The following is a 22672-nucleotide window of genomic DNA, read 5'->3' as shown; positions in this document are numbered from 1 at the left end:
TGCTGATGTCAATGTTGTGGATCGAGTGGCCCATGGTGGCGGTGGGGTTATGGTATGGGCAGGCGTATGTTCTGGACAACGAAGACAGGTGCATTTTATTGATGGCATTTTGAATGCAGAGATACCGTGACGAGATCCTGAGGCCCATTGTTGAGCCATTCATCTACGACCATCACCTCATGTTGCAGCATGATAATGCACGGCCCCATGTTGCAAGGATCTGTACACAATTCCTGGAAGCTGAAAACATCCCAGTTCTTGCATGGCCAGCTTACTCACCGGACATGTCACCCATTGAGCATGTTTGGGATCCTATGGAGAGGCGTATACCCCAGCGTGTTCCAGTTCCTGCCAATATCCAGCAACTTCGCACAGCCATTGAAGAGGAGTGGACCAACATTCCACAGGCCACAATCAACAACCTGATCAACTCTATGCGAAGGAGATGTTTGCACTGTGTGAGGCAAATGGTGGGCACACTAGATACTGACTGGTTTTTGGACCCCCCAATACAGTAAAACTGCACATTTTAGAGTGGCCTTTTATTGTGGCCAGCCTAAGGCACACCTGTGCAATAATCATGCTGTCTAATCAGCATCTTGATATGCCACACCTGTGAGGTGGATGGATTATCTCGGCAAAGGAGAAGTGCTCACTAACACTGATTTAGACAGATTTGTGAACAATGTTTGAGAGAAATAGGCCTTTTGTGTACATAGAAAAAGTATTAGATCTTTGAGTTCAGCTCATGAAAAATGGGGGCAAAAACAAAAGTGTTGCGTTTATAATTTTGTTCAGTGTATATATATATATATGTGTGTGTGTGTGTGTGTGTGAGATTTAGTTTAGTGCAGTAGAAACTGGCCAAATGTCATAGATTTGCTTTAAATATTGTAATTGTGTAAAATGTTAATTCTTGTGTTACATAACCTTTTTTTACTCACACAAATGAAGCAAACAAACAATTTTATTTCAAGAAGTGTGGATGAATTAGGGCTGGACAATAATTCAATATCAATATGTATCGCGATAGAAGGAGGGAGAGAGAGAAAGAAATGGAATCTAAGGAGGCTTACGCATAGGCCCAAAACATACTTGATGTACTTGAAGTTGAGTTGCGGAATGTGGCCAGTCACATACATTGCATATACATCACAGGAGAATTATGTTATTGTTATAGTACAGTGCCAATAAGTAGCAAGTAATTATATATGCATAGTGGAAATCGGTTTTTAGAAAATTTTTGGAGCAAAATGGGCAATTCCATTATCTTGCTATGCATAATTTTATCGCTACGCTGTGAAAAATATCTGTGGTTCATTTTACGGTTAAAAAAATGACAGCTGTCATTAGGGCTGGACAATAATTCAATATCAATATGTATCGCGATATGATTTTTAAACATATTTCCGATATTTCGATGTACATTACCAGTGTTTCCCGTACATTGATTTATTTGTGGTGTTTGATTTCGTTGAATAAACATGAGCACTGCACATTTCAAAATCATAACATGGTGCGGGTGTTTTAAATGAATGTATCTTTGAAGGAAACCGACTGTCTTCAGAAAAGTTTTGATGGCATTTTCATTTGATCTGATAAAGTAGCTTTCATGAGCGGAGCTGATTTGATTACAGCCATTACTGGGGAAACTGCTAGTTTTATCACTCTAAAAGCGCCTCCTGCTGGCAGAGAATCAGTTTGCATTTTCAATAAGAAGCCGGTCTCCAGCTATATGTTTTTTTGTTGCTCAATTGTTTTGTTTTCGGCAGCAGCTCAGAGCACTTTTCATATTCTTTATCCTGGCTGAAGCACATTTGTTTCAATCTATAAGAATAATCAGCCTACACTACCAGTCAAAAGTTTTTTAACAGTAAGATTTTTAATGTTTTCTTTTTAAGAATTCTCTTCTGCTCACCAAGCCTGCATTTCTTGATCCAAAGTAGAGCAAAACAGTAAAGTTTTGAATTATTTTTACTATTTAAAATAACTGCTTTCTATTTTGAAAGCGGTTATTTTAAATCTTCAGAAATCATTCTAATACAGTGCTTCCCACAGGTTTAAAATATACTTGTGATGGTAGCCGGGTGGAAAATCCTCCTATTACCCACGGCACAAAAATGGGACTACATGTGACAAATGACAAATAATGTGTGATTTTTAACAATATTGAAATTTATTGAAATTCATTTCAATTACATAGGCTACTATTACATTTAATTACATACTAATATTATGCATTATATTATATGCATTGTAAATTATGCAAAATCACAGCATTTAAATGGTAGAGTTCTCCTTACTTTGTCATATAGTGTCTCTCTCAGTGAATGGGGACACAGATTTTACGGATACTAGTAAAATCTATATATTGAATAATATGTGTCAGATAATGTTCTTAGTCTTTTGTGGTGAAGCATCCCAGCCAGAAACTACAATAGTTTACTATGAATGAAATGGAAATTAAATTAAATTAAATACAATTAATTGTGTTACCAAAATACCAGTAATAAATAATAAATGTTTCTCCATATATATTTGGGCGGCCATTAATATACCTTGGTGGCCCGCCCAAGTAAAGTCTATGTGTGGGAAGCACTGTAACATGCTGATTATCAATATTTAAAACGGTTGAGAATAGGGCTGCACGACTAATCGAATACGATTGTCATGCGCATTTTGTTAAAAAAGCCGGTTCTGTAGTCAGCAGGAAATCATCATCACGTGCTTTCAGATGGAGCAGTATTTACTACACATAGCCGTAGTTCACTGACAAGTTACGTAAAAAAAGAAATCGCAGACGATTTTATTGCGCGATTCTGAAATCGAAGAAATCATTTGCGATAATGACAGCTGTTTGCATAGCTTCTCGGTGAACTACGGCTCTGTGAAGTAAATGCTGCTCCATCTGAAAGCATGTGAAAATACCACATTTAATAACATGTTTTTACTCCAAACTCACTTCATAACGTCAGTCGAGTGTTTGAAATAAATCCTTCTGTGAGATGATGTGGCTTCTTACACAGAATAAGGCACGCATTTTGTTTCATAGTATTTAAGCAGTGATAGAGGCATTTCATTATAAATATACTTTATTTTAATGAAAATTATAATAATAACTCTGATAAACCGTATATATCCGTAGTCCTGTGTTTATTATTCACGTTGAATTAATGAAAGCGGTTAAATCTTCTGTTTATTCAGCTGCAGCGATAGGCATTTTCTGGGTTTCTTCTGCAAGGCGTATTTGGAGTTTCAGCGCGAGAGCGCCCTCTGGCCTTTGGATGGAGATTTACTGCTGATCACAGAACCGTGCTTCACTGAAAGATATGCATGACAATCGCAGCTTCTGTCGAATCGTGATTCCATTTCGATTTATCGTGCAGCCCTAGTTGAGAATATATTTTTTCAGGATTATTTGATGAATAGAAAGATCCAAAGATCAGCATTTATCTGAAATAAAAAGCTTTTATAACATTATACACTATTCCATTCAAAAGCTTGGAGTCAGTATAATTAATGTTTTTTAATTTTTTTTTTGGGGGTGGGGGAAGAAATCATAGAAATGTTATTTAGCGCTGCAATTTTATTTTATTTATAATACTTTTATTTAGCAAGGATACTTTAAATTGATCAAAAAGATTATAATGTTACAAAAGATTTCTATTTCAGATAAATGCTGTTCTTCTGAACTTTCTATTCATCAAAGAAACCTGAAAAAATCTACTCATTTGTTTTCAGCATAATAATAAATGTTTTTGAGCAGCAAATCAGCATATTAGAATGATTTCTGAAGAATCACGTGACATTGGAGACTGGAGTAATGATGCTGAAAATTCAGCTTCACCAGGAATAAATCACATTTTAAAATATTTTCAAATAGAAAAGTTATTTTAAATAGGAAAAAAAAAAAAAAAATCTGTATTTTGGATCAAATAAATGCAGGCTTGGTGAGCAGAAGATAATTCTTTAAAACATGAACAAAATGTTAAAACATTAACATTAAAAATCTTACTGATCCCAAACTTTTGACTGGTAGTGTATGTCAGCCTATAGTTTGATATAAAGTAAACATTAATTTATTTGTGCTGTTTTTTTCCCTTAAATGAAGGCTACATTTATTTATTTGCGCCATTTTTTCCCTAAAATATTATATAGTTTTATACGAGTAGGTTTCATAGAGTTGGCAAATTAATTTTTCATAAGTTTGTAGGTACAGACATCTGTTGTGGCCGTTCTTGGCCATTTTTATGAGGCTTTTTTAATAGTGTTCATATCGATATCGGAAATTATATCGTATCGACCGAAATTAAGAAATATATCGTGATATAAATTTTGGTCATATCGTCCAGCCCTAGCGTGGACAAGTCTTAACTTTTATAAAGAATATCTCTTTGGGTTTGAGACTTTAGTCTTTGCAACTTTAGGTATCTTATGTATTCACGAACAGCTTGTAACACTCCAAAGAGAAAGGAACTCTTGAAATTGCGTCATATGACCCCTTTAAAATATGAAGCACTGCATGCAGCAAGATGCCATCATTGCTCAAGATTTATTGTTCTTTGTTAGCACATCTTAGTACAAGTTAGTACATCTTGACCTCACCCTGACTCTCTCTCACACTTTCTGTGTGTTTCAGAGTCAGTGTATGACCTGCTCCCTAAAGAGCTGCAGTTGCCCTCGGTCGTACAGCAGGACATCCCCACCATGAGCCAGAAGAGCGGTGGAGAGGCCGGACCTCCTCCTCCGGCTGCCCTGGCCTCAGGTAGGACACTTTTCACATCGCTCCTTCCTTCCCTGTCTTTTATTTTAGTCATTTTTTGTTCAAGCTAGAAAGACTCTCCTAATCAGTTTCGCTCAGTCCTGTGCATGTGATGTTCAGGTGACTTTACTAAACTTTTCTCTTTAGTGGTGTGGTGTTTTCATTTTTTTCTTCTTCTTTTTTTCTGTCTAAGCATATGGTTTGTACAATTTCCTTTCTAGTGCTGCTGACCAGTGCTTTCTGTTTCACTTATCACACTTTTCAAAAACCCATCTGCACGTCCTGACCTTTTTTTTTTCTTTCCTCTCTTTTGGCTGTTTAGATCATTTCAGATTTTGCAGACTAACTCATTTCAAGTGTCTTACTTGACCTGTCCCATTAAACCTGTTAAAAAGAGCTTCCTGTCTGTCAGTGGGGAAGAATGATTTCCTGACTTTTCCTAGTCTGGAGACTAGGGCTGCACGATAAATCGCATGTGATATTTAATGTGCATCTTGTCAGTAATGCCGGTTCTGTAATCAGCGGTAAATCTCCATCATGTGCGTGCTTTCACATGGATCAGCGTTTACTGCACAGAGCTATTGTTCACCGACAAGCTGCGCAAAACATGCGCTAAATATCGCGTGCGATTTATCGTGCAGCCCTACTGGAGAGCATGTTATGGTTGAATAGGGCCCTATGATTTCCGCGATGTGGAAAACGCGGACGGTATCGTGAAATCCAGTCATAAAAATGGAATTTACTGTATAACACGGAACGTCACGGAATTTGTCAAAGTTTGGGTGAATTCATCAAAAGTAGGTCATTACACTTAAATCAAATCTCGATACGGACTAGTATCTGTACATATTAAGCAACAAAAATACTATTTAAATATGAATCCCGCATATGCGCTGTTTCCTTTACTAGTGAGCGCGCGTGACGCTTGCGGTGATTTCAGCATCTGCCGCCTCAATATTTGAATACGTGAACACATAAATGATCTCTAGTCACTTCATGAGCGTTTAACCATTTCATCTGAGAGAAACTATCGTCATATATGCACACAGAAATGTAAAGGTATTCACGGCAACCCGTCAAAATAAAAGTTTGGTTTAACTTGAAGACATTATTGTGCCTGAAATAGCCTGCTACTGTTGTTCAGTAGATGTACGTACTACTACAATTACTAAAATGATTAAAACTTTATTTTTTAAGGAATTATTACACACTTATTTCTTTCATGTTTTAATGTTAATAGTAAATCCCCTTTGTTTGCCAAAAAAAACCTAACCCTAACAACATTTTTATTTGGTTAAAAGATTAATTCAATCAATGTTTTATGCCTTCATTTGATAACCAGAAAAATGTAAATACAAAACAGAATTTCGGAGGGAAGAAAAACAATATTTCATAGACTATTGTAAAAATAAATTAATAAATAGTTTTTATTCATTCAAATAATTAGACGTGTGAACAGAATTTGGTAACAATAAAACAGAAGGAAGGAAAGAAAGAATAAATAAAACATTTCATAGGTTCCTAAACATGTAATTTTTGTTAAACGTTTAATAAATTGATGTTAAATTGTATAAGTTTCATGATTTTAATTAACTAGACATTAGTTGTCTAGTTAATTAAAATCATGAAACTTATACAATTTAACATCATTCATTTTTTTATTGATAAAATGTCATTTAATCATTAAAAAAAAGAGTCCAGAAAAATTAAAATGGAAAAAAATGAATTTGGAAAAAAATCAAACAAAATTTGGGAACAAAATAAAGCGGATTTCATAGGGCCCTAGTTGAAGCCAGTCAAGGCAATATAAATGGCACTTACTGACTGGCAGTGGTCCTTAGCACATTAGGTGACATCTGGAAAAAAAAAATCATAAATTATTTTTCATCTTTGTCTACAATTATATTGGCATCAGGCCTAATTTGGGGCTTTTCTCTTAATCTTTTTGCTTCTTTTTTGGAGGCCTTTGTTTCTCTCAACTAATGATAAAATTGCTTTAAATCAGAGTAGGGCTGGGCAATATAGCAAAAAAAATATATATTAAATCTGTTTTTATATTAATACTTCAAATCTTGTTTATGTGTGCATTTGCAATGGAAACAAAACAAACAAAAAACAGGTATTTTTCAACAATGTCAATCAAATACAAATAAAATATACATTTTAAATAAAAAATTAAATAGTTAAAAATTAATCATGAATTGTTTTCCACAATGTTTTTATAAACTGAATATAAAAGTGAAAGTTTAATCATTTCTACTTGCATGCACCAATATAAGAATGCATATTAACAGCATAATACATAATATCAATATTTAGTTGAGATGACATCATAAGTGATCCTATGTATTTTCTTAATTCTTATCAATTTGTTATGAAAATGATTTATTAACGAAAAATTTTTGTTTTCATAATATTAATCAGAATGTAATACTAACATTTTGATAGCTGTTTCACTTGGAAATTCACTTCTGTTTTATGCCGAAAACAAAATATATTTGTATTAAAAAATGTGTCACACAAAAAATTCAGTGCCTCACAAGGATGCCAGTGAATATTCTAGAGTGAACAAATACTTTTGATTAATTTAAATTCATTTGCAGAAATCAAACTGTTGTGATTTCTGGTACTCAGGTTTAAATTAGAGACATTATTCAAATATCTTGTTTTATTGCTTTACGTGCTTAAAGTCATTTTGACATTTACAACTTTGCTTCGGTCAACAAAATAATATCAAATATATCGCCCAGTCCTAATTAAAAGGCAATACTCTGATTGCAAATATGTTTGCAAGTAGCCAGGTTAACATTACACTACTTCCTGTTTTGACAGGAAGCTGAGGGATCTTTAAGTGAAGCAGCCCAGACAAATATCAGTGTTTTTGCAGCAATAAATTTGAGGTAAAACAATCAACCAAAACCAAATCCACCACCGTATTAGGATGGTGAGAAAACCAATTATTTGATTCTCTAGAAAAACTGGCCCATTAAATTTGTAATCTAAAAACAAACAAAAAACAGATGTTTTTATGAATATTATGATTTTTGCTCAAATTATTCTGACCAAAATTTGCTGATATCTACATTGGATGACCAGCACTTATTGTTTATTCGCTGTCATTTGTCGTTTTTATTCCAGGGAGTTCCCTCTGAATCAGGGAGAGTCTGCATATAAAATGGTCTGCAGTTCTCTGCTTCGTAGGTCAGAAGCTTGTTTATTCTGTCTCCATGGCTACGTTCAGTCCCAACCAAATCGTCCAATTAGCATGCATTAGTCGACACCTCAGAATTGTCATTGTGCAATATTATTTGTCTATGAGAGGCTGTTTTTAATAGATCAGCTCTGGGTTATCAACCAGTACCACACCAGTTTGCCCAGTTGGCATGCATTAGTTTCAGAGTTATCATTGGCCAATGTAATTTGGCTTTTTTTGAATAGATCATCACTGGGTTGTGCAGAAGTGACAACAAATGCTCTGTAGACCCCTTACGCATGTTTATTTTTTGCTTTTTTATGATAGGACAAGTTATTGGGCCATTATTGAGATTCTACAAAATAGCTGCAATGTTCCAAAGAAGAATTTATATAGTTAAAAAAGAAATAAGTGATTGGATAATGTGTCAGCTTAATTAGGCCTACTTTAATTAGCGATTTAATATTAACAAGACATTCAAAACAGATAGAAGGCATTGATCAGATATCATTTCGGGTTTCACTGCTTGATCGGGACTGCTAGCCAGATTTGCACAGGCAAGTTTTATTAACGTTCTGCATTGTGCACACTACAGATGCTGCTGCCACTTGCGCCGCTGCCTCCTCCCCTGGAGGACTCAGCAGTACACTTCCTTCCTGTCCCAGCATGCTCACCGCTACCTCAGCCCCAGAGCTGGCTTGCAGGCTCCACAGCGGTCCTGCCGCAGAGGGGATGCCAGAGAGAATGGGTGTGGAGCCTGGATCAGTGGTGGCTATCAGTGCGGTAGATACTGTCGGAGCCACACAGAGCCAGGCAACCCCCTCGAAGCGGCGGACTGTCCTGAGCATCTCTCCACCTCCGGAGGACCTGCTGGATGATAGTCGTATGTCCTGCCAGGATGATCTGCTTGCCAACCAGGACTCGGAGCAGAGCAGCAGTATGTGGATGGACGACTCTGTGTCCAACTTTAGCGTGGGCAGCAGCAGTTCATACAATGACAATACTGAAGTGCCCAGAAAGTCTCGGAAGAGAACTCCTCGCCAGCGGCCGGGGCCAAAGCCTGCGGCCCGGGATGAAGCTGGCATGGATGTGTTTGATGCAGACAGCGCTAAAGCACCGCACTTTGTTCTTTCACAACTGGGTTCAGACACCAAAGTCACACCCAAAGTGAGGTTGGTGACATTACTTTTTGTAAATTTTGACCTCAAAGTTTTTGTTTTACAGTGTATTAAGGTTTATTTTTTAAATCTTTGACTTTTTTTATTTTCCCTTCAGCTCCCTGGAAGTGTCAAACAATCAGAAAGGGGGCATTCTTTCCATTCAATACCCACAGAAGAATGAAGGAAAGGAGCTGAAGATTTTGATTCAGCCGGAGACGCAGCACAGAGCACGATACCTGACGGAGGGAAGTAGGGGATCTGTCAAAGACCGTACCCAGCAAGGATTTCCTACAATCAAAGTAAGAATTAAATGCATATTATATTAACTGGACAAATATGCGTTTATGGATAATACAGTTAATGTGGTAATGTTTCTTAATATGGCACATCAGTTAGAGGGAGTCAATGAACCAGTGGTGCTCCAAGTATTTGTGGCTAATGACGCTGGACGTGTGAAGCCTCATGGGTTTTATCAAGCCTGCAGAGTGACGGGGCGCAACACAACGGCCTGTAAGGAAGTGGATATTGAGGGAACCACAGTTATTGAAGTAAACTTTGAGCCAACCAACTCTATGACCCAAGCGTAAGGATCATTCTGTTTGTGGTTTTCGGTGGCAATTACAGTCTCTTTTAGATAATATGTATTGTTAAAGTGTAATGTGATGTGTCTTGGCAGCGTGGACTGTGTTGGAATCTTGAAGCTGAGGAATGCCGATGTTGAAGCTCGTATAGGAGTTGCTGGCTCCAAAAAGAAGAGCACTCGAGCTCGTTTGGCCTTCAGAGTCAACATCCCAAGACCTGATGGATCTGTCCTAACCCTACAGGCCCTCTCCTCTCCTATCTTATGTAGTAAGTGCAAAGGATATATCAGGGTACAGATTTGATAGTAAGGGATATTAGTTTCCACATTTGTAACGGTATTCTTTGTGTCACATTTTTAGCTCAACCAGCTGGAGTGCCTGAAATCCTTAAGAAGAGTCTTCACTGTGGCTCTGTCGCAGGAGGAGAGGAAGTCTTTATCATCGGCAAGAACTTTCTCAAAGGAACAAAAGTTCTTTTTCAGGAAAATTCTACAGGTATTGCATGCATGGTCATCTAATGCTTTTTGCATCTAACATGCACTATATCATTGCATACTTGTGTTGGACTTTGATCTGTTTAAATGCAAGTGTAGAATAGGTTTTGAACCCAAGTACATCCTTTTCCTGTTTTCTTTTCAGAAGAGAGTGGCTGGCAGGCCGAAGCAGAAATTGACATGGAACTTTTTCATCAGGCAAGTGTAGGAGATGGCTGTACTGTTTTTAGTTCTGTTGTGTAATGCTTATCATTCATTAATATCTTGTTTAAAACATCATCTCAACATAATTTGATCCAGAATCATCTAGTGGTGAAGGTTCCCCCATATCATGACCAGACTTTGACCTCCCCGGTGTCCGTTGGGATTGCTGTAGTGACAAATGCAGGGAGAACACATGATCTACAGCCTTTTACCTACACTCCTCTAACAGGTTGGTGAAGAGAGGATACATCTATGAAATCAACAGATATCCATCTCGAATGTTCATGAGAAATATTGTGAAGATATGTTGACTATAAGCAAAGGGTGTCAATTTTCTTCCCTTGATAGTCCCGAGACATACAGTTGGGATCATATTTTTGGGTTAGGGAAGTGTCCGGGGTGAACAAATCATTTGGGTCTAATTTGTTGTTAGGGATTTAGTGGTAGGGATCGTGTTTGTCCTATGGTTGTTTGATAGGAATGGGTTAGGGTATTCTTAACACACATTATTGGGTAAATCAAGCAAAGTTACTTTGGTAAAGCAGGTATTGAATTGTGAATCTTAGCATAGCAGAGACTTATCTCATGATTATTAATTTGGTCATGCTGACAGTGCTTTGTAACTGTCCAGAAGTGTCTTTTTGCATAACATGGGATTGGTACATTTGCACCTGAATGATTTTGGGCAAAACAAGTAACAGAAATGCAGGATTAGTAGAAGTGCTGCAGCTGCTATTTGAAAAGATAAACATCTACAGTAATGGATTGAAGTACATTAAGTTAAAGATTAAATGCTATTGTTTTCGTGAATATTGCTATCAAGAGTCGTCAATTGTTCCTTGTGAAATTTTGTTTTGGTGACACCCCTTGATGGGACAAAGTATACAATTTCACTTCCACACCAGTAGATCACTCATTATTTTAACTCTTTTCATACAGAGAAAGTTGAACTACCAGTGAAATCAGAACTGCCAGCCACAGTCAAGGCTTGTACCTTTGAAGAGCAGATAAAAGGTGTGGCATTATCAAAATATTTTCATGTTTTGCATCCATTAAACTTTAAATTGATAGACTCTTTAGAGCTGTAAAGTTTGAACTAATTTGTTTATGACTTTGTTTACAGCAATGCAAACTGAGACAAATTGTCTAAACAATGTCTTAATGTTACCTATGGTCAAACGAGAAGAACCTATGGAAGTTTCCTGCAACGCAGCACCTTCAGACATTTTTAAGGTACTGTCATTTTTAAGGTGCTGTCATCCTTTTTTTAAATTCAAGTTCCAGTTTTAACCTTGGAATCCTTTAGTTTAGGAAATAAACCCAAGCAAAATATTGATTTCATGAATGGGGCATGAAAGTTAACATATTTTCTCATTTTTGCAATGCAGCCTGTAGAGGCCCTTAGTTCAACCCAACAAATCTTGGAGATAAGTACTGTCCTTCCTTCTGCCACCAAGTCTTTTCCAAGCCCTGTGGCTCTTCAATCCGTCGACTCACAACCGCCATCAGCTCAAATATTTACGACTCAAGAAACCTTATCCACCATTCAGAAGCAGGATATTCCTTCACCTGCATCGTTCCAAGTGTCCTTGTCAGAAGACACAACAGTTCTCCAGCCTGTTCCCCCTCAGGTCCCTCAGCAGTTCTTGCGTGAAACCCCAGAAACTTTGTCTCCAGAAGACAACAGTGCAGATGGAAGTGGAATGGTATTGGTGGGCATAGACTCTCGGAATCCTCCATCCCAGCGGCCACAAGTTCAGGCGCTTTTGCCCCAGGATGGAGTTGCACAGCTAGAGAGAGCAGTAAGAGAGCTGCAAGCACAACAGCAGCTAAATTCTGTACTTTATAGTCCGACGCCGTCTGCAGAGAGCCTTCAGCAACACGTCCAGGAAAACATGAACAGTTTAAGGTTGGGTGGAAATGAGACCACTCTAATAAACCAGCAACAGCAGCAGCAAGAGCAGAATATATTGGAAAATCTTCAGCAACAACAACAGAAAGCACTTGTGGATCTACAACATCAACAGACAGTCCTTGAAAATTTGCAGCAGCATCAGAAGGTCTTTGAAAACTTCCAGCAACAGGCTCTTGGCAACATTCAGCAGCAGCAAACACACAAAGTTTTGGAGAATCTACAGCATCAACAGCAGCATCAGAACGTCCTGGAAAACATTCAGCAACAAAGTTCCATAGTGACTCTGCAGCATCAAAAAGTTCTCGATAATCTTCAGCAGCAGCAACAGCATCAGAAAAATTTAGAAACTCTTCAGCATCAGGAAGTATTAGAGAACCTAAAGCAACAATTGCAGTCAGAGCTCTTGCAGACACAGATTCCAATGCAGTGCACGCCTAGCTTCACTAGCGAACAGCAAAGCTCCACACAGACTAATACTCTATCGCAGCCCCCTGAAGGCTTCCTCCAGAACCCAACCCAGGAGCAGTTGCAGCAGCAGACTGCTCTTTTCCAACAGACAGGAGGTCTTTTGACCATTCAGACATCAAGCTTTCTGCAGCAGACATCCTCTCAACCCTCACCTCCACAGCCACTTTTTCAGAATCATAGCCCCTTGACTGAAACACAAGACTCACAGACAGTACTCTTTGGAACCACAAAGTCACCACAAGTCCAAGCAACGTTATTTCCTGGTACCATGACAATGCTAACAAGCACCAATCTACCTACAGATCAGCAGGCTCCTCCAGCTAGCCTGTTTATTGCGCAGAGTGTGTTGCCCAGCCAGCTATCATCGGATAATAACCAGAACCAGCAGCAGCAACAGATAACTTTCCTCACACCCATGCAGACATCTGGAACAGAAGCTCAGACTGTCTCACTTTTTCAGGGACAAGCACAGTTGTCCACCCCAATGGAACAACAACAGTCTCCCCAACCACAACAAATGGCAACACCCCAGCAGGCCCCTCTTTTTCCAAATATTGCCACAATATCCCCAAATCAAGCACAGCAGCAAACACAGACTGGCATATTGTTCTGTACCACAACCATTAATCCCCATGATCTGCCCCAGGCTTTGCTATTCAGTGGCCAGAACCAAGCTTCTTTAGGAAGTGACCGTCTCCCAGAGAATATATTTCAGGAGCAGCAACCCATGCAAGTTGTTCCCAGCTCTGAAAATGTTGCTGTGAACAACCCTTCAAACCAACCCACCGCCTCAGCAGCCCAGCCAACTCCGAATCCATCAATAATTTTTTCACAACCCAGTGTTGTGAGTGTTGCCCAACAAGACTCGACAGAGCCCATGTCTTTTCAAGACCAGAGCACTGTTGTGAGTGACTCGTCTGCCAGTATGTCTTCAACACGGACAGAACTTTTTCAGGACCAGCAACCTATGCAGGTTGTCCCCAGTGCCACCACCGTAACCCCTGTCTCTCCTACGGACCAACGTTCTGTCAACATTTTTTTGCCTCAGTCAACAATTTCAGTCCTGCAAGGTGGTGTAAGTGCTCAGGAGTTACCTCCAACTGCCACAGCAGCAACCATCTTTAGTGGACAGAGTGGTGTGGCAGTGGGCGGTCTCCAGAACACCACATCTTCCGCCCCTCAGCAACCTCCCAGCCAACTCTTTCAGACAGCTATTGGGGGAACTCTTAGCCAACCTGGACAGCCAGGACAAGCAGGTCTTTATCTCTTTGAGATTCCCAGTGGTAAGTGCAATTAAGTCACAACATGAAATCAGAATTGCAATCAATCTCAAGAGATTCTTTGGAGCAGTGCTTCTCAAACCTGTCCTGGGGACCCCTAACACTATACATTTTTTTAGGTCTCCCTCATCAGACACACCTAATTTAAGTTTTGCAGTCTCCGTTAAATGAGCTGGTCAGTTGAATTCAGGTATTAGATGAGGAAGACAAAATGTGAATTTGTGGAGGGACCCCAGGACAGGTTTGAGAAGCAGTGCTCTGGAGGGTGATCCCGATCAAAACCGCTCTTCAGAAGTGGGTTATTTTTCTTTCTGAGATTCCCAGATGCAAGTGCTATTATGTCAACATTATATCAGAATTGTAATATTAGCAAATAACGGTACATTTAGAAAATAAAAAAGTAAAATTGAGATATGTTGAGATGCTCTGGAAAGTGATTCTGTCCTTGACCTAGTCCAGGGGTGTCCAAACATGGTCCTGGAGGGCCACTGTCCTGGAGTGTTTAGCTCCAGCTTGCCTTAACACACCTGCCTGGAAGTTTCTAGTATGCCTAGTAAGACTTGATTAGCTTGATCAGGTTTGTTTAATTGGGTTGGAGCTAAACTCTATAGGACAGGAGCAGGATTTGTCATCCTAGTCCCAGTCAAAAAATCTCTTTAAGTTGGTTGTGGCATTGGAGTAGTCCTCCACTGTGAAATGCCCACATTTTATGATCCAGCAAATTCCTGATGGTTCAAACCTATCCTACATTTATGTCTCATGCAACAATGCACACACCTTCAGATGTTGCATTAACTTTATAAATTAGGTTGATTGCAGAAGATGCCTTTCTGAGTCTCAAAATGTTTATTCTCTCTTTTATTAGAATGTGGACCGCTAATGAATTCTCCTGGTTCGTCGTTGTCAGATCAGCTTGTCACCATGGGACATCCCGGTTCGGATCAGACCCAGTTTCAGACTAGTGCACAGATTCATCCCTTACTGGACCAGTCCAACAACCTCGATGATAAGATAGACGAACTTCTGGAACGCTTTCAGGCACAGGGAAAGACTCTCCCTAGGGATTTTTTGGACCATTAAAGATAAGTAGTCTGAAACCTCAGTCCAGTAGACCACCGTCCACACTGCTTGTTGATGTTTCTTTACATCTTCCATCTTGTGTAGGTATTGTCTAAACTTGGGGGTTGTCTCAATTGGGGGTCTTCACTTGTATCTATGTTTCTGAAAGCTTTGTAGTGTGTTGTTTTGGCGGGATATGTTACATATGGATCTCGTCACAGCTCCTTTTCTTGATGGACATAAAAGGGTCCATTTCATTGAGGCCACTGTTTGGCATGTCAACATATCATGTGACCCATTAAGCCATTAAGTATATTGGCACTTTGCTACTTTGTATTGTGTTCTTGACTTCCACTTGAATCTTGTCCATTTATTGCCATCATTATTCTGTTTTATTTCAGTAGAAACCAACCTAGTACAACATAAATTCAAAACCTTTTTGTTGCTGTTGAGATACTAATACATTGTGAATGAATTTGAAATATATTTAGCACTTTAGGAAGTATCTGCCAGAGATTCTCCCTTTTAGCTTTGTAACCCATATGCGTCTACCTGGCTGTCAAAGCATTTCATGTTTTGATAGTCATAACGCTTTTCTAAAAATGTGTTTGTGTTTCATTACTCTTTAGTGTCTCCTTTCAGAATATAGCCTATTTTATGAGCCATGTTTAATGTTTTATTATGTGTTTGAATGTTTGACATGTCCATCTAATCTCTCCATTTCCACATAACATTTAAAATCAAGATGCTCTATGGAAATCACTCCTCCGCTTCTCCTGTTTTAGTTTAGTTTTATTTAATTTTAATTAAATGATAAAGAGGTCCAACTTGTAGACACGAATTCCTATCAGGGATGTGAAAATGTGCAACATTGCCGTTGAGATATGTGAACAGATTATATTATCATCCACCAGAGCGTCTACAATGTGTGTGTGTGTGTGCTCAGCAGAAAGTCACGGAGCACATTTGTACTATATAAGATGCAGCTACGTTCTTGATTTTGAATTATATGTGGTTCATGGAGATTATTCAAATAAGCACAAGCTTGGGAAGAGGATTTGTTGTGCTGGTGCACGCAAGGGATAGTTCACCCAAATTTGAAAATCAATATCTACTCATCTTTATGCCGTTCCAAACTGGTATAACCTTCTTTCATCTGTGGTGCCCAAAAAATATAACATTGAAAATATTTTGCTTTATGAGGAATGCATGAAAGAGATTTTAGAGTTACCATGGACATTTTTGGTCTTTTCCTCACGCACAGCATCTGAAAACTTGGAATATGGTGCACTTGCTTTTTTTTTAGTTTGACAGCTTTAGGTCATTGAATGCTTGTAAAGAAAAGAGCAGCGAGAACATTCTTCAGAATTGCTCCTTTTGTGTTTCACAGAAGAAAGACGGTCCTACAGATTCTGAAAGGAATGACACGAGTGTTAGAAAAAGAATGATAGGATATTTATTGTCGATGTGAACTATCACAACTATGAGGGTGGTTTTTGGGCAGCTTAAAATGGAAGTTAAGTCCATATTTCCTTGAGGGTTTAAGAAGGGATTGGTTAGTTTTCACCCCCCAAGTTACGATAAACCTCATCTACGATAAGATAGTCGATGTTCAGTTGTTAGAGGAGAAAATCTGATAAGTTTTAAATCAAGCTATGATGAAGAGACTGCTTCAAACCACCACTGCACGACAATCTCATCATACAAGTTTTAAAAATGATCTTTTGGAAAATATGAAAGCTCTTACCAGTCAGAAATAATTAATCATGTGTCCTAACTGGAAGTTTTCTCTACAAGTAATCATCGGAGTAAAGAAGGGGTAGTGCACGCTGGTAAATTAACTTGTACAGGGTTTGATATTGACAGAATGCCGCCACATTTTGTCATAACTGATACTAATTGGTTGTTTACATCAGTCTTGATTTAAACATTTTTTTTATTATTTGTTCTAATTTTTCTAATTTCTTGCAAAAGTCATTGTCACACCCTCACTGAGGAGATCTTTTTGTTGTAGGACATTGCTCTGATATTTGATTAAATCACATTTGTTTGACATTTTACTTGTTCACTGACATATGCCATCTTTAAAAAAGCTTTTTAAGACTTAACATCAATGTACTCTACTCTAAGAAGCAGCTTTTGCATTGACAACATTCTCATGCAAACATAATGTGAGGTAGTTCTATTTAAAATCTTCATAAACATCTTTGCTTTGATAAGTCAGTTATTTTTACATCATACCTTTATATTCTTCTTTTTTTTTTTTAAATATGCTTTGTCAAATTTGCATAATTACTGTTGTAAATAGTAGATCGGCTGTTTTAAGTGTGCTGTTCCTTTGTGAGGTAGCAGTTTGTTAAAAGCGTGCTCTCTTTGTAGTAAAAGATCATATCTCACCTGCAAGTGAGGCATACATACAGTATTTTTGTAAGACTGAATTTCGAAATGTACTATGTACATTTTAAAAGTGAATTGTCCCTTCTGCAGTACTGTACTTCATATGTCAATATTCAGAGCGGTGGAATGATGGTTTTTGTCCCCATCACTGTGTTACAAAATGGAGATTGTTATTTGTTTGGTAAGTGAAATTCAAATATTGTCAATTTCTAAACAATTAAAAAAGGCTGGGTGTGGGTGAATCTCACACAGACTAATTGTTTGCCATATTCAACCCCAAAATCAATTCTCTGTAGCCTGTTGAATCTAACAGTAACCCTTGCTCTTGTAAGATGAAAAAAGGTTCATTTAAATCAAAGTACAATTGTACACATATTGGTACTATTTGTTGTACTGAATTGAATTGATGCTTGTTAAAAAAAATAGATTTTCATGGATGTTACAGGTTTTTTTAAATCTTTTGTTAAATTACAGTTAAGAAAACGTGATTTTTAGGAAGTTTTCTTTTGATTTTGGGGTGAAATATGACCTGTGAGATACATATGCTATTGTTCTGGAACTTGGGTTCCATGCAAAGCCATAAAAAAAAAAAAAAAACTCTGGAATCAGAGTGGAAGAATGTGTGTGAGTTTTACCTCATGTTGCAGGACATAGATTCACACTACATCTAACCTAAGGACCAATTAAGAAAAAAACATATTTTCTCAAAACAAGGCAGCAAAATCAATGTCTTTTGATTAAATAATCATTTGTCCATTCTCGTTTTTTTTTTTGGTACTGATGCTCCAGCTTACGTTAAAATCATACTGTATGTATTATGAACAAAAATATATTTCTGCACAAATCCATCATTAACATTTTTTTCATATTGTGCTTTTTGATTGAAAGTACTTTGTGCCTTTGCAAGACTTTCCTCTTACTTCTAAAGGACCTTTGTATATAATTAAATACTTAGATGTTGGGATTACTAGTTCTTAATCCAGAAATAAGACTACCGTTTTTTTTTTAATTGACATTGTTTTGTCTGGTCAAATTGTCATTAACCAGTCTGTTGGTGTAGTCTCAAATACATCTGAACATTTATATCATGAAACTGCTATGCAGCCTCAACTCTCACTTTTGTTTTAAAATGTTGTCATTCTCATCCACTGGTGGTTATTGCCTCTTGAAATTGGTAAAATCAAGGTGTAAGGTTAAAGAAGGTTATTGATCTCGGTGATGATAAATTTGATAACTTTTTTTTTCTGTTTGTTTGGCCATCAGGTGTTGGAAGAATTTTTGTTAGTAAATGTTGAATTAAAAAAGGTTTTAAGAGCACTTAACCCAATCACCAGCAGTTATCTGTGCTTTTATTTTATGTGAAAGGTGTATTTTAACTGCACTCTTTTTACACATTTTTGAATTTAGTTTGCTTTTGTTTGATGTGATTAACATCCAATGCTTTTAAAGTTGTCACAGGACAGTGGTTCTCAACCATAGTTTAATTTAGCGATTTCAGAATTGTATGTATAAATTATAAATGGGATGCATTTAAAATTGGTAGTTTTTGTTTGGCAAGGTCGCAACGGCACAGCACATTTATTTATTTGGCAGACGCTTTTATCCAAAGCACCTTACAGTTGAGGAATACAACAAGCGATGTATCATAAGATGGCAATAAAAACGAGAAGTGCCCGTTATACACTCTTAAAAATAAAGGTGCTTCACGATGCCATAGAAGAACCTTTTTGTCTAAATGGTTCCATGAAGAACCTTTAACATCTGAAGAACCTTTCTGTTTCACAAAAGGTTGTTTGTGGTGAAAGAACGTTCTTCAGATTATAAAAAGGTAAGAAAGAGATGGTTCTTTAAAGAACCTTTGACTGAATGGTTCTTTGTGGAACCAAAAATGGTTCTTCTATGGCATCGCTTGAAGAACCTTTTGAAGCACCTTTATTTTTAAGAGTGTACAAGGTTTCAGTCATCATAGGACAGGATGATGATGAGAGAAAAGCTCAGTAAACGCAGGACCAAATTTCTACATTGTGGTTGGGAGTTCAAGTGGTGCATTTTCACCAGAGTAAGGGATGTGAATTGGCACATTGCACGTGTCTATTTGAAGTATTCACATTTATTATAACTTCTTTTATTAAATAAATCTGCCCCTTTGTAAGTTTGCTGTTGCCCCCTAGTGGCCCCTGGTTGAGAACCACTGTTATAGGGATAACTGTTCACTCATGAGTGTGTAAGAATGACATTCAGTATGGTGAAGAAACATGAACTAATGACATTTGACGTGAATAAACGTATTTTGCTTTAATCAGTACATTTGTATACTCCTGCAGTTGTATTTCTGTAAGATGTGCTGCTATATGAATAAAGATAGACATGAAGTTCTTTCCCTTGTGTCTTGTATATTGTGTAAATTATACATAATGACAAAAGTCGTTGATGATACATTTTAATATTGTAAGTGTTTGTGTATTATTTACACATACAGAGTAGTCTGACCAATATAAAGTACACAAAATTATTTATGAATGAATGACTATATATAGTTTTATTTTGTTGTGATACACACACATACATGCATACAGTGCTGGGTAGTAACCCATTACATGTAATCTGGATTATGTAATCATGTTTATATATATATATATATATATATATATATATATATCGGTGGTGTTCTGAAATTAGCCCTCCCTCAAAAGTTTTTTGTGTGTGTGTGTGTGGTAAATTCATGTCCCAGTCACATTTTCTTGGTTAAATAAAAATTACTTGCACTATCAGAAAAAAATAATTCTATTTTTACTATACATATTTTCCTATATTTTTACAATGTAACCACTATTCTATTTATTAAAGCCAAGTATGAATGTCATCAAGTTAGTGTTTTTAAGCATTTTATATTTATTCCAAAATAATAACTCAAGGCAGTAACAATACTTACGTTCAGCTATTTCTAATAGTTAACTTTTAACAATTTTTTTATTTTTCGGATCACGCAGTCATCAAATCTCGGTAAATATTGGTCACAGACACCGATTTACTTTAAATTTCAACAAGCTGATTACTCACTAAAGACTCCCACAGATCATGTTTTCAAGCCATTTTAAGTCTTATTTTGATGTAACAGTGGTTAAATCTAAGTGTGTGAGTTGTTTACTTACTTTTCTAAATGAGTCTTCCCATTAATTAGGCTATATTCTTCATTCAGACTGATTCGCGAACACGCGTGTTCACAAGAGGCGGGATTTATCGCACAAACCAATCACAGCCGATCATAACCACTCATATCCAATCATATCGCGATGGAGGCATTGCCTCCTCCACGTCACTTCCGTGTTTTTCCTCAGGGTGCTTATTTACATCCGGTGCTGCGCCCCGGAAGCCATGAGAGATAGTACCAATAACAACAGAGCTCCCGGTAATCCACATTTGTTTGTATCTGTCATGTGGCTCTGCTGGGTGTTTGCTGTAATAGGAACGTCTTCACTTGACAGAAAGTATTTTAAATACTGTTCCCATTTTTAGATTGCCATGTGTCGTAATACTACGGTGGCCGAGAGAGCTCAACGCACTGCAAATGAAAAAACACATGCAAATAAAGAAACAAAGAAATGCGCTTCCCTTAAAGAAGTTCCAGATCTATACTTGTGCTCTTATTATTTCAGTTATTTTGCCTTTAATGTAAATAAACATGTGCAAACAATATATGTGCTCTTGTGAGTTTATTTGGATGTTAATTACATTGTGCCAGCTGTATCTTTATTACCGCGTGGTATATACATGTTGCTGCTGATTGAGCTGACATGTTTGACACACCCACCAAACAAGAGAAAACGTATCTTAAACCCCGTTGCACACCGTTTCCAGGAAACATGTCGTTCAAACCGGAAACTGTAGCAAAACGTTGCGCATCGGTTTGAGTTTGAACGTGCCCCTGGTTTGAAAAAAAACTGGCGCTTCACGATCCCAGCTGAAGCATAAAAGGATTATTCAGTCACTTTGAGGGCTGTCAGTAGGACATTTAATCATGTTTATAACTGGGGTCTCAGAGACCCCGAACACAACATAAGGGTATAACAGCTCACACACACACAAAAAAAAAATTCAGCTACCTACGTCAATTATTAATTATGATCACATGTTTGTGTATTTTATATTATTGATGGATATGTGAATCCGTTGACCAAGCTATACATGACACGAGTTGTGGTCTCATTGGCACAAATGAATTTAGATGAGATTATATCAGATTAGATATTGTATTGATCCCAGATTGATTCCACTCTTGAATGTCACAGATTTCCGAAGCTTTTGGTCGCATGCTTTTTCAAACCATCCTCTGCTCCACAATGATTTGTCAGAAATGGTGGAGAAACAAAGTCCGACCACCAGATGTCGCTAATGCACACCGTGTTAGAAGCTTCGAGTAATGAACCGTTTTTCGGCACGATTTCATGAAAGCCTCAAACGCTTCAGAAAGCCTCAGTTTCCCATCACTAAAATAAGAATACTCCACATGTCTTAACTCGATTTGTGTTTACTTCGATTATGACTTTAGACGGATTAAGGTAATCCAAAAATCTCTGTTTACATGGTAGATTCTTAATCAGAGTATTGTCTTAATCATCGTGTTAAAATCGGAGTATTGTTGTCATGGCCGGACTTACTATTGGGCTTGAGTGGGCTGCAGCCCATGGGCCCCGCCTTGTTGGGGGCCCCGTCTTTGCCCATTTACCTTTGTTTGATTTGTTCGTTATATGCCAGTCAGAATTCAGAAATTAATTAGCCACATTTCCACTGCGCACACAAGATCTAAATGGGCCAGCCGGGGCTAAAGCTTACAACTACGACCTTCGAGGCCACAATCAAACCGCATAAACTGGTATTTATGATTATTTCACATAGAAGAAGGACACACGTATTGAATTGCATCTGCACTGATTGGTTTGTTATCACCTGGCTACTTTAAACAGCTCCATTAAGCCTTTAGCCCCAAAGAGCGCTCATTTAGAAAGAGAATGATACATTCTCAAATGTTCACACCTAATTTCTTTACAGAGGATGATTCTATATCACTATATTGCTGTTCCACTAAATTATGCGATCATCTGATGAGTTTTGAGCGCTCTCTCTCGTCTTACTGCCATTACACATAGTGGGGAAGAAAT

The 22672-nt window shown here is 37.7% G+C and overlaps 1 protein-coding gene across 3 annotated transcripts in view; it reads left to right on the top strand.

The window, feature by feature from the left end:
* Nucleotides 1–18297, top strand: part of LOC107570653 (nuclear factor of activated T-cells 5-like) — a 31107-nt gene extending 12810 nt beyond the window's left edge. Inside the window, exons 3-14 of one of the 3 annotated variants that reach the window (XM_016256905.1) lie at nt 4640–4765; nt 8551–9127; nt 9231–9414; nt 9508–9698; nt 9792–9964; nt 10057–10191; nt 10336–10388; nt 10491–10623; nt 11334–11408; nt 11518–11627; nt 11783–14060; nt 14923–18297. In XM_016256905.1, the coding sequence (XP_016112391.1) occupies nt 4640–4765; nt 8551–9127; nt 9231–9414; nt 9508–9698; nt 9792–9964; nt 10057–10191; nt 10336–10388; nt 10491–10623; nt 11334–11408; nt 11518–11627; nt 11783–14060; nt 14923–15137 (4250 nt within the window). In that variant the 3' untranslated portion in view covers nt 15138–18297. Of the gene's footprint in view, nt 1–4639; nt 4766–8517; nt 9128–9230; nt 9415–9507; nt 9699–9791; nt 9965–10056; nt 10192–10335; nt 10389–10490; nt 10624–11333; nt 11409–11517; nt 11628–11782; nt 14061–14922 lie in introns of all 3 variants that reach the window. The other 2 variants (XM_016256906.1, XM_016256907.1) reach the window with 2 other exon arrangements.
* Nucleotides 18298–22672: the final 4375 nt, after the last annotated feature.

This window comes from Sinocyclocheilus grahami, unplaced genomic scaffold (genome assembly GCF_001515645.1).
Source record: "Sinocyclocheilus grahami isolate Dianchi unplaced genomic scaffold, SAMN03320097.WGS_v1.1 scaffold1487.1, whole genome shotgun sequence".
NCBI lineage: Eukaryota > Metazoa > Chordata > Actinopteri > Cypriniformes > Cyprinidae > Sinocyclocheilus > Sinocyclocheilus grahami.
This window is presented reverse-complemented; position numbering and strand designations above follow the sequence as displayed.